This window comes from Bidens hawaiensis, unplaced genomic scaffold, assembly GCF_021521415.1.
Source record: "Bidens hawaiensis isolate Kalapana, Puna unplaced genomic scaffold, B.hawaiensis_p1.1 tig00005567_1, whole genome shotgun sequence".
Classification (NCBI taxonomy): Eukaryota; Viridiplantae; Streptophyta; class Magnoliopsida; order Asterales; family Asteraceae; genus Bidens; species Bidens hawaiensis.
In genome coordinates this window covers 928,274-939,992 of record NW_027491360.1, presented here as the reverse complement: position 1 = coordinate 939,992, position 11,719 = coordinate 928,274, and the positions used below count along the sequence as shown (strand labels likewise).

General features: G+C 39.8%; 1 protein-coding gene across 1 annotated transcript; it reads right to left on the bottom strand.

Annotated features, from left to right (window-relative positions):
- Positions 1-1,030: 1,030 nt before the first annotated feature.
- LOC143630117 (putative glutathione S-transferase) lies at positions 1,031-8,005 on the bottom strand. The gene is made up of 2 exons (XM_077099206.1): positions 7,694-8,005; positions 1,031-1,039 (listed from the first exon to the last, which is right to left on the bottom strand). The coding sequence occupies exons 1-2, from the start codon at positions 8,003-8,005 to the stop codon at positions 1,031-1,033; spliced, it is 321 nt and encodes a 106-aa protein (XP_076955321.1).
- Between the last annotated feature and the right edge of the window lie 3,714 nt (positions 8,006-11,719).

Sequence of the window (11,719 nt, the reverse complement as noted above, 5' to 3'; positions counted from 1 at the left end):
CCATACCTTCTTCTTTGTGGTGGACATGTGTGTAAACCGAACACAAGGCCACTTCACCATGTTTTGTTCAAGGTCTTCCAAACTCACCTTCCTCTTCTTTGAACTTGCACCATCACCCCAATCTTCATTTATATGTGTGAACAAAATGGGAGAACGGTCGGGATTCACCTGGGTTACTTCAATCACTGGCTCTTTAAAAGTTGCTATGTCTTCAATCGGGTCTAAACATTCAACTTCATGCCCCAAACGATCCGAACTCTCTCCCTTTATATCCTCATCAGCAACCACAACCGATGAATCCATTGGCTCTTCGTTAACTAAAGGAATTGGTGTGATATTATTCTCCACAACCAGCTCCTCAAATTCATTTTCTGAAAGGTCAAGAGCCTCTTCTATCACTCCCTCATCAACCACGGCACCACTAGCCAACTTTTTTCGTTCTCGTTTAATTTGGGCTACCTCTTCTAAAAGTTGACTCATCAGCACATCATGGGCAACATTAGACGTTTCTTGAATATCTAGCCTTTGATTTAAAGCCTTATTTTGAGCCTCTTGATTTCTATTCTGAGTCTCTTGATATGCCTTCATTTGCTTCAATAACTCCATAATGTCTTGAATAGAGTCGTCTTTGTTACCCCAGGAACCTTCTTTATCTTGCTGATAATTCCTTTGATAGGTACAACCATGATTATAATATTGAGGGTCTTCTTTGTATATCGGTTGGGGGTACTCATCATAATAGTAGTCTTCCTCCTCTCGGTAAATTACAAAAGTTAGCCTTTCAGGTTCATCACTATCATATTCACTTGAATCGTAGTTGTGCTGATAATCTAGTGGAGGTGGTGAAAAATTCTGCAACTGCCAGTTACGACCCTGCTGGTTGAGGTTCCTTTGGTTATAATTATATGGATTGTAGAAGCCTTGAGATTTTGTTGAAGGTGGTTCATGATATGAATTTGGATGGTATGAGTCATCATCCTCCACGACCTTATATCCTTCATGTGGGTCATAGACCCGACTCCACATCATCTTAAGTTACCTGCACACATGAGACAAACAAATACCAAACGTAAAACTGACAAAAATAAAAGAAAACTAAAAGTAAACAAAACACTAAACTAGCACTTTGCGTGTTGATTCCCGGCAACGGCGCCATTTTGACGTAAATGTCGTGCTCTAATCAAAAACAAGTATTTATGATGCTTAAATACCTATAACTAGTACGGGTAAGTAAGGTCGTCTCCACAGGGAATCAATGGAGAGTGCTAGTAAAGTTCATGATTATTAATTAATTAACTAAAGTGGGCAGACGATGTCAAGCGGTTTATAAAGATGATTATAATAAAAACACACGGTTACTTGGAAAAGTTTGTAAACAATAATGAGAAAATGATTCACTTCAGGTTCAGGTAAAGTGATAACCGACTAATCACAGATTCTTTAAGATTAATTGCGCAGTAATTACTAAACCTAACAGTTGGGTTGTGAGGACAAACGATACCCTAACCGAATTGTTAACACAACTGAACTCCGGTTTACCCAATTACCAGTTTAAAATATGAAAATCAGTTATAAGCAATGACTAACGATTATTGGCTCAATGACATAAGAGCTAACCCTACATGTGGTGAACACAACCAGAAAAGTGATGCAAAGTTTGACAATCAAAATCATAAACTGTTTAAACAATCAATTCGTAATGTAAAACAAGATTAAAGAAATTCAATCAAGTTTATACTCATTCAAAACATAGAATCTGATCAAAGTTAGTTTAAACAAAACCCTAGCCTAAAGTGAATACAATGGTTTTAGCCTGACATCGGCATCACGAAGGATTCGCTTATCTGATGAGAGGATGAAATTATGCGATGAACGGACGAACCGGAGGCTTCGGGATGATGCAAAATCGTCCTGGGGCTTGTACTTGGTTGAAGGAATGAAGGATATCTCGAATGGGGGTTGAAAACTCAATAATATAGAGTTAGGTTTAATTTTCCCTTTCTGGTGGACTTTAAAGCGTCTCTAAAGTCCAGGGGGTGAGACTTTGGCGCGTCTCTAAAGTCTACTTTCCTGATGTGAGTCTTTAGAGTATCTCTAAACTCCCTTAGCGCCGCGCTAAGGGTGTTTGACAGAATTTTCTTCATTTTCTTCATTTATTTTGCATCGGAAAGCTTGCCAATCATTTTGTGTCTTTTACATCTTCGTTCCAGCCCGTAATTCATTCCGATAGGTGTCCTTAATATCAAGTATCCTGAAACACATAAACACGCTTGAAGTACCAAAGTTCATACAATATTTAAACTAAAAGTAAACAAATAATATAATAATATTCACGACTTTTGCCCGACCATCAGTATCGCGATGGACCAAAAGTCAATGAACTAATATTTTAATCCATCGCATTACGCGATGGGTTTTCATCCTCTCCCATCGCGTATCGCGATGGATCTCTTCACCAACAACTTTTGTTTCTAGCATTGTTTTGCGTGCTGGACATCCCGGGTCTTCATTATGTGCTCGTGCAAATCCAAAATAGCTACTTTAAGTACCTGTGACTTGAAATATAACACACGCATATGAAGAACCAATGTTCGTATAATAAACGACTAATACAAGTACATAAACAAACTAATATATATACAAACTGACCAACCATCAGTTTTGTAGATCTAAAAGCCAGAGAACTTAGGCTTCTTAAATCTATAAGCCTTTTCATTGTTTTAAAGTTAGTTTCAAATCTGTTGGCTATTTTGCCTGAAGATTTGGACTCGCATTCGCATTAATGTTCGTCGATTCACATATCAAGGTGTTAGTTCTTATTATATATAGATAGTTTACTCTTGTTAGTGGCTAATCTAACTATAATCTGCATATGTTACGGTTTCGTGCGAGATAGCTTATTCACAAACTAGTATTTATTTAGGAAGTACAACATGCGATTTGGTTATTGGCGAAGTGATATGTTGTAATGTAAAGTCTTGTGAACTTGGTCTTTGTGCGATGTATAGTGTTACGTTGATTGCGAAGTAAACTACCTGTTTGTGCGAATCAGTTCCTTGTGAAGTTAGAGATGAAATTAACGATAGTGGTCGAAGGGCCGACGCTTTGATATCATTGCCATCATGCCATGCCCAGATTTGTGATAGTGAGAATTAGAGAGTAACTAAAAATTAGGTCAACAAACTGGTTGATACCATCTCATTAGCTCTAGCCTCCACCAACATTAAAAGGCTACAAGTACCTTTGTTTTACAAATAAGGTCCTACACTATTATTAATGACAATTCTAGTCCTTACACTATTATATATGACCATAACAATTTAATATCACATTCCGACATGATTAAACAACAATTTATTTTTAAGATAACAAAACGTACAAAATGCCAAAAACATCATAAACGTTACATTTCAAAAGAAACCAGCATCTAAGAGCTCTTATTTAAAAATTCATTGTAAACAAAACCATTAGGCGTTGCAAACCACATCTTGAAGAAACCAAGTAAAATTTCTCTTGGAGGTAAGCCATCCTTGACAGCTTGACATTTAATTAGTCCATAAAATAAAATAAGCCAAACATAATAAATTTAGTATCAGGCCCTCCTTCTAGCGCCAATGTAGGGGTATGGTACTAAACCCGGTTTTACGACCCTAAATTTATTATGTTTGGCTTATTTTATTATATGGACTAATACAATGTTATTGGGCTGAGGGGGTTTTGTGGAGGTAACCCTAACTGGGCTAGGCCCATTAGGGTACCATGATGGTGGCCATGAGGCTCTCTATATAAAGAGGTCTCCACCTCCTTATTAAGGGGATGCTCAATAAGAGCCACCACCATATTTTTGTGTCTGTAAACAAGAGATCCTTGAGATTTCTTAGCAGTCACCTCCACACCCCCGAAAAGCCATTGCAGGTCTCAGGCAATCGAAGAAGAAGATCAAGTCGTGGTTCGTTCATCTCGAAAATCCGTGGGAACATCGTCATGGATCAGGTCAGATTCATTTCATGCTTCAACATTGGCGCCATCCGTGGGACGGCAACGAACTACCCTTCGATTTTCGTCTCGGCTCTCAGATCTCTCCCAAGAAAAACCCAGATCTGGAAGTTTATAGAAAAAGGCTTCAAGGCTTGTTCTATTAAAGCTCAAAAAGATCCATGGATCTAAAAGAGGCTTCCAGATCTGTGCAAAAAAGAAACTACCTGATTCGGATGATCAAGCCTCCGGATCTATGATGGTTTTAAATTCTCTCCGCTCCGAGCTTCAGATCTATCTTGATCTGATTTACAGATCTAGATCTAGATTACAGACCTGGATTTTAGGTTTAAAGTTACAGATCTAACTCTCAAATTGCAGATCCAAAAATTACCAGACTTCTGCCGCCATGCACGCGCGCTCGCGGATTCTCACTCCGCAGCCATGCATGTGCCACCGCGGGAACCACCATGTGGGTTTCGCGCAAAAGACCTCCACCATGTGGATTTTGCGCAGAAGACTGCCACCACGCATGCTCGCCAGCGGGTCACCATTCCGCCGACATGCGTGAGCGCCCGTGGAAACCACCGCGGAAACCACCATGTGGGTTTTGCGCAAAAGACTACTGCCATGCACGAGCGCTCGCGGATCCTCACTCCACAGCCATGCATGCGCGCCCGCGAAAACCACCATGTGAGTTCGAAAGACGACTCCATGCTTTTGGTTTTACGTAAAGTCTCCAACGCCATGCAGGTGCGCGCAACCCTCTACCATGCGTGTACGCAACTCTCCGCCATGCACGCGCGCCCGCAAGTCACCACTCTGTCGCCGTGCATGCGCACATAAGGCCACGCGCCAAACTTAAAGGTTGGGAATCCTCATAAACCCATAAGGCCACGCGCCAAACTTAAAGGTTGGGAATCCTCATAAACCCATAAGGCCAAGCGCCAAACTAAAGGTTGGGAATCCTCATAAACCCATAAGGCCACGCGCCAAACTTAAAGGTTGGGAATCCTCATAAACCCATAAGGCCAAGCGCCAAACTTAAAGGTTGGGAATCCTCAAACCCACAAGGCCACGCGCCAAACTTAAAGGTTGGGAATCCTCATAAACCCATAAGGCCAAGCGCCAAACTTAAAGGTTGGGAATCCTCATAAACCCATAAGGCCAAGCGCCAAACTTAAAGGTTGGGAATCCTCATAAACCCATAAGGCCACGCGCCAAACTTAAAGGTTGGGAATCCTCATAAACCCATAAGGCCAAGCGCCAAACTTAAAGGTTGGGAATTCGCATATCACATGTGCTCACGCATCACATATGCTCACGCATCACACGTGCTCGCATGACGTATGCTCACGCATCACATACTCACGCATATCACATCAGCGCATGCAACTTCTGCGCTTGGCGCATGAAAAAAAAACTAAACGCAAGCGCATGCAACATCTGCGCGTGGCGCATGACACAGCCTATGCGCAAGCGCATAAAACATCCGCGCATGAAACATCTGCGCATGGCGCCTATCACATACGCGCCAAACTTAAAGGTCGGGAGCCTAATAATATCCCACATGGCCACGCGCCAGCTTAATTATTCTTATAGCTCGTAAGTCGCCTCGCGCGCAAGCTTTTATTATTTTATAGCTCGTAAGTCGCCTCGCGCGCAGGCTTTATTATTCTCATAGATCCGTAAGTCGCCTCGCGCGCAGGCTTTATTATTCTTATAGCTCGTAAGTCGCCTCACGCGCAAGCTTAATTATTCTTATAGCTCGTAAGTCGCCTCGCGCGCAGGCTTTATTATTCTCATAGATCCGTAAGTCGCCTCGCGCGCAGGCTTTGTTATTCTCATAGATCCGTAAGTCGCCTCGCGCGCAGGCTTTGTTATTCTCATAGATCCGTAAGTCGCCTCGCGCGCAGGCTTTGTTATTCTCATAGATCCGTAAGTCGCCTCGCGCGCAGGCTTTATTATTCTTATAGCTCGTAAGTCACCTCACGCGCAAGCTTAATTATTCTTATAGCTCGTAAGTCGCCTCGCGCGCAGGCTTTATTATTTTCATAGATCCGTAAGTCGCCTCGCGCGCAGGCTTTATTATTCTCATAGATCCGTAAGTCGCCTCGCGCGCAGGCTTTATTATTCTCATAGCTCGTAAGTCGCCTCACGCGCAAGCTTAATTATTCTTATAGCTCGTAAGTCGCCTCGCGCGCAGGCTTTATTATTCTCATAGATTCGTAAGTCGCCTAGCGCGCAGGCTTTATTATTCTCATAGATCCGTAAGTCGCCTCGCGCGCAGGCTTTATTATTTTGTAGCTCGTAAGTCGCCTCGCGCGCAAGCCTTATTATTTTACAGCTCGTAAGTCGCCTCGCGCGAAGGCTTTATTATTCTCATAGCTCGTAAGTCGCCTCGCGCGCAAGCTTTATTATTCTCATAGCTCGTAAGTCGCCTCGCGCGCAAGCTTTATTATTCTCAAAGCTCGTAAGTCGCCTCGCGCGCAAGCTCTATTATTTTTATAGCTCGTAAGCTGCCTCGCACGCAAGTTATATTACATTATTATCGAGACGCGCACTCTATCTTTTATTAGGCCCCGCGCCACTATTGTTATGATGCGTGCTATATCTTATTCATGCTAGTGCACCATCATTATCATAAGGACCACAACATGTCACCATCATGAAGAAAACCTCCCAAAACTCTGAAAATAAAGACAAGGCCGAAGAAAAGAGAAAAAACCGCCTCATGTCCTAACACACCTCATAAAGTCCAGCGCTCCACCTAAACGCTTGCACGCCTAGGAGCAACACTGGACTTGGGGGGCTTGTAGGGGTATGATACTAAACCCGGTTTTACGACCCTAAATTTATTATGTTTGGCTTATTTTATTATATGGACTAATACAATGTTATTGGGCTGAGGGGGTTTTGTGGAGGTAACCCTAACTGGGCTAGGCCCATTAGGGTACCATGATGGTGGCCATGAGGCTCTCTATATAAGGAGGTCTCCACCTCCTTATTAAGGGGATGCTCAATAAGAGCCACCACCATATTTTTGTGTCTGTAAACAAGAGATCCTTGAGATTTCTTAGCAGTCACCTCCACACCCCCGAAAAGCCATTGCAGGTCTCAGGCAATCGAAGAAGAAGATCAAGTCGTGGTTCGTTCATCTCGAAAATCCGTGGGAACATCGTCATGGATCAGGTCAGATTCATTTCATGCTTCGACAGTCTTGAATACTATAGGAATGCACTGAACATACCATATAATGAATGCAAAATCAGATCTGGTTAAATGCGTTGTTTTAAATGTTCTACATTTGAACCGGTCGAAACAGGTCCAATTAACCATATTCAAGTGTACCTCATATAAACCGGTCAGTTATTGTTCTGATCGGTGAACTGGTTGAACCAGATAATATGGTGGTTGGACTGGATTTCAATTTTATTTTAAATCTCATACTTTCGAGGCCCTGTATTTTATTGTCTCATTGAAATGCAAACTCAAAACAAAAGATAAATATTTTAATATTTTATTGTAAATATATATACTTTTATGCTTAATATTATTTATAAATTATAACGGTACCTGCTTTTAAATCTGGTACAACAATGAATCGTAAGTAAAGTGAAAGAGATTTCTTAAAAGGCTTCCTAGAAACACTTATCCTTTTAAAACATCTAGGAAAAGATAAATTGTTCAGATAAAATGAAATCATAAAAACCAATACCTTATCATCAATGAACTTGGCCCAAAATCGGGCCTGAGACTTCTCGTAAGGATCCTTAGGCAAAAGCGGAACCGCTTTCCAGGCATCATCCATGTACTCAATGATCACAAGCGACTCCGAGATCGGTTTTCCATTGTGCACGAGCACAGGGATCTTTTTATGGACAGGATTGTATTTGAGAAGATCGGCACTCTTGTTTCCTAGATCTTCTACGACGAATTCGTAGTCGATTTTCTTGATATTCAAAGCAATCTTCGCTCTACAAACGAACGGACTACCGTCAACTCCGTACAACTTCACCTCGTCGGCCATTTTTGGATTAAGTCGTTATTACCTAATTTAACTTCAGATCTAGTTTTGGGGATGGTTTGAGTTCATGGACGATTTATATAAATGTTGGAGTTGACTTGGTCGCCACTTGCTATTATTTAATATCTATGGTGTAGATAAATACTTGTACGATATGCAGTTCATAGCAAAGTTGGAATTGGCAGCTTAAAAGTTTAAAATATGATCATCAGCGCATGATGACAAGCAGTGGCAAAGAGTCAACATCTTTCTAACGAAATAATTTACTTATCAGTTTCATATTTAGCTTAACGATTAAGGGTTTGAATAGTGTAATTTATAGTTTAACGGTATTAGAAGTCAATAGTATTTTGTTTTAGGAACTGCGACTTTCTAGCTTGTATGTTAGGCCACCGCTCTAACGATTGCCGACGTACGTTATCTATCATTTGTTCCTATCTCGAGGTCTTTTTGTCTAGATCTATAACATGACAAAAATTAGATTGCATTCGAGGGCTCGAGGCTTATATTCCTTATACAAAATGTCTTAAGAAAATAAATAAATTAATCATATATTAATTTCGCTTTAGGCGTTCGTTGAACTACCCTCTAATTTATTATATTTGATATTTGTCGGTACACCGATGTACAAAGATATGCAAGTGCTTTTTTAACGATTATGTATAATTTTGGATATTGTGACTACTAAAGAAACAATTTATGGTCATCGACGTAAGAAAGAGAAAATGATTTTGCTGGCTACGTATGTGCATACGCATTCTAGAAACGAGACTTTCTCCACCATCAAGGTTGTGTCAAAACCTGTGATATATTTTCTCCCAAATTAGTGTACTTAGAAAACTTATTTACCAAAATAGTGTAGTTTCAAAAGTATTAACCAAACAAGTGTAGTTTGTCTTATTTATTATATTTAACAAATATATTATTAATACTTTGTAATTAACTTTACAAATTTATCATCGTTATAAAAAAAATATATACAACATTGTTCATCATCGTTAAAAATCAACACATATGAAAATCAATCCTTCAAAGTATGTTTGGTACATGCCATGACAACCCTATATATACAATCAACCTGAAATAAGGACAAGGTTTGTAATGTAGCTAGTTTCTGCAACAAATAAAAACATCAAAAACTGCAACAGCAAAAACCCGCTCTGATTCACCATCGTCATGTTTATGAAGAAATAATTCCGGAATGGGATTATCTAGGAACGACTTGATTGAAGAAATAATTCCGGAATCGTCGGGAAAATGAACAAACGGAACCGTGAAGATGAGTTAGTCACTCTTGGTCAGATAGATCAACGAATCAAGGTCTGCAAACAAGAGATTCATATTCAGTGTAAACGTAGATGTCGGCGGTGATGTTGTAGTTGATGAAGATGACGATCGGAAATTTGGAGAGGCAATGAGTGAGGTCAAGTACAGCGGTATACCAGATGAATCGGTGCTTTTGAAAAAAAAAAGAAACAAACCGGAGAGAGAAGATGGTGCCGACGGAGTGAGATGGCAGTGTCTCCGGCAAGAGATGGTGGTGTGTCGCCGACATCTTTTTCATTGTTCTGACTGTTGAGTTCTCGACATCTAGGAATTGAAAATGAGAAGGGGATTGGTTCTTAAAAAGATTTTTTAATCACTGATTATTATTTTACTTTATTTTTTTATTAAGGGTAAACATGTCATTTTATATAAAACTACACCTATTTGGTAAATACTTTTGAAACTATACTATTTTAGGTAATAAGTTTTCTAAGTACACTACTTTAAGAGAAAACTCCATATTTAGTTGGGAAAGTCTTTAACATGGCCATTAATTGTGGGGAAATGGATTCCAAGACAAACCCTATGTTTTGAAAATCTCAAAAATTGTAACCCAATAAAATTCTTACACATGTTAACAAGATCGGTCATCCGACTGTTTAGATCGGCCATGGACCGTTTATATAAAAATCCGACCATTTAGATTGACCACTCGATCTAACAATTTGTAAACAATCGGATTAGATGGGAAGAAAAACATTAAACAGTTGAACCGACAATTTAATAACTCGCCGGTTGTGAGCAAAATCAGGCACTTTTTTTATAAACGATAATACCCGACTTTTTTTTCTGACACGTGTCTGATTATGAATACTTGCATAAGCAATCGGATGGTAAATTTTAATCGAGCAGCCCGACTATCTTTGGATGGTTAATTTGCGTATCTCTAGAAATTACGGATACTTAAAAAATATATTTTTCCTTTATTTAACTTATGAGTTATGACAACTTATAATAATAAATTATTAATTGGTAACAAGACTAAACAAATTAGTCAAGTCACACTTAATTATAAAAATACTTTATTTTTCTTAGAATCGCATACATAATTAACCTTTCTTATCCGTGGTTTTCTACGAGGGTAAATGGTTGACTTTTTCACTGATTTAGAATTAAAGATATGTTGAACTTCTTTTATTTTTTTTAAAGCGTAAACTTTTATAAACAAACATCAGGAACACAGAAACAGGCGTCCTCAACAATCCGGGGGAGCACCACCAACAAACCAAACCAGAAAATACATAAAACTAAAGTTACAACAATTCGACCGCCCTATCGTTTTATATTTAGATATATGTTTATATCAAAGAAAACCTAATAATTTTATATCTCCAACAATCACTTCTATCTTCACCTTTTTTCCTTCAAACTTTTTATCATTCCTCGCTTTCCGCAATATCCAACACTCAACAATTATCCAGTGGAATGCCTCCTAATCCCGGTCTCCGAGCCCCCACACTATTTTACCACTCCAGAATATCACGAACTGTAGATCCAAAATTGGAAGGGACCTTGCACCATCTTTTGATACTATCCCAAACCAAAGTAGCAATAAAGCAACCTGAAGTAATATGATCTATAGATTCCACTCTCGAATCACACAACAAGCACGACTGGTTCGAGAAGGGAATATTTCTTCTTTCGGGAGCCTCTTTAGTTGGGACCCAGTTCATTTTAGCCCTTCACGCATGGATAAGACATTTCACCGAAATCCATTTGCACCAATTTAACACAAAATTAACATTTGAATCCTTGCTCTTCACTAACAACTTCTTTACCGAGCTCACCGAGAACTCTCCGCTCGAATCCCCCAACCACTTCCACCGATCCGAACCTCCTAGCCAAATCGTAGTTGCCATTATATGGAAACAATGCTCCCACACAGCTCTTTCTACGGGCGTCATTGGATTCTTTGACCACTCCCAAGTCCAACTAAGTTGATTTCTTTGGCGCCATAATTTGTCAACAACTTTGCACTTCTTTTTTTTTCTAGTTTATAAAGGTTTGGACATTCCATCTTCAAGCTGGTCCACCCTACCCAAACATCCAACCAGAAGCATAAGTCTTTGCAATTAGAACTCCTATGATCAACCGTACTAAGTTGCTACCAGCTAGGAAAACTTTAATTAGCTCCTTAGCTATACTATTACAACCCCCCCCCCCCCCCAATGACTTTTTATTACCTGGCATAAGACCCTCGCCCGATATTTGTCAATGAATAGAATTAATAACTTTTTCCCATATGTCTTCTTTATCTGTTTAATACCACCAGCCCCACCTCGCCATAAGAGAAGTGTTGGCATCTCTGAAGCTAGAGATACCAGGCCCTCCCCTATCTTTAGGAAGCGTAACTCTATCCCAAGCCATCCAATAAATCTTTTTAACATTTGT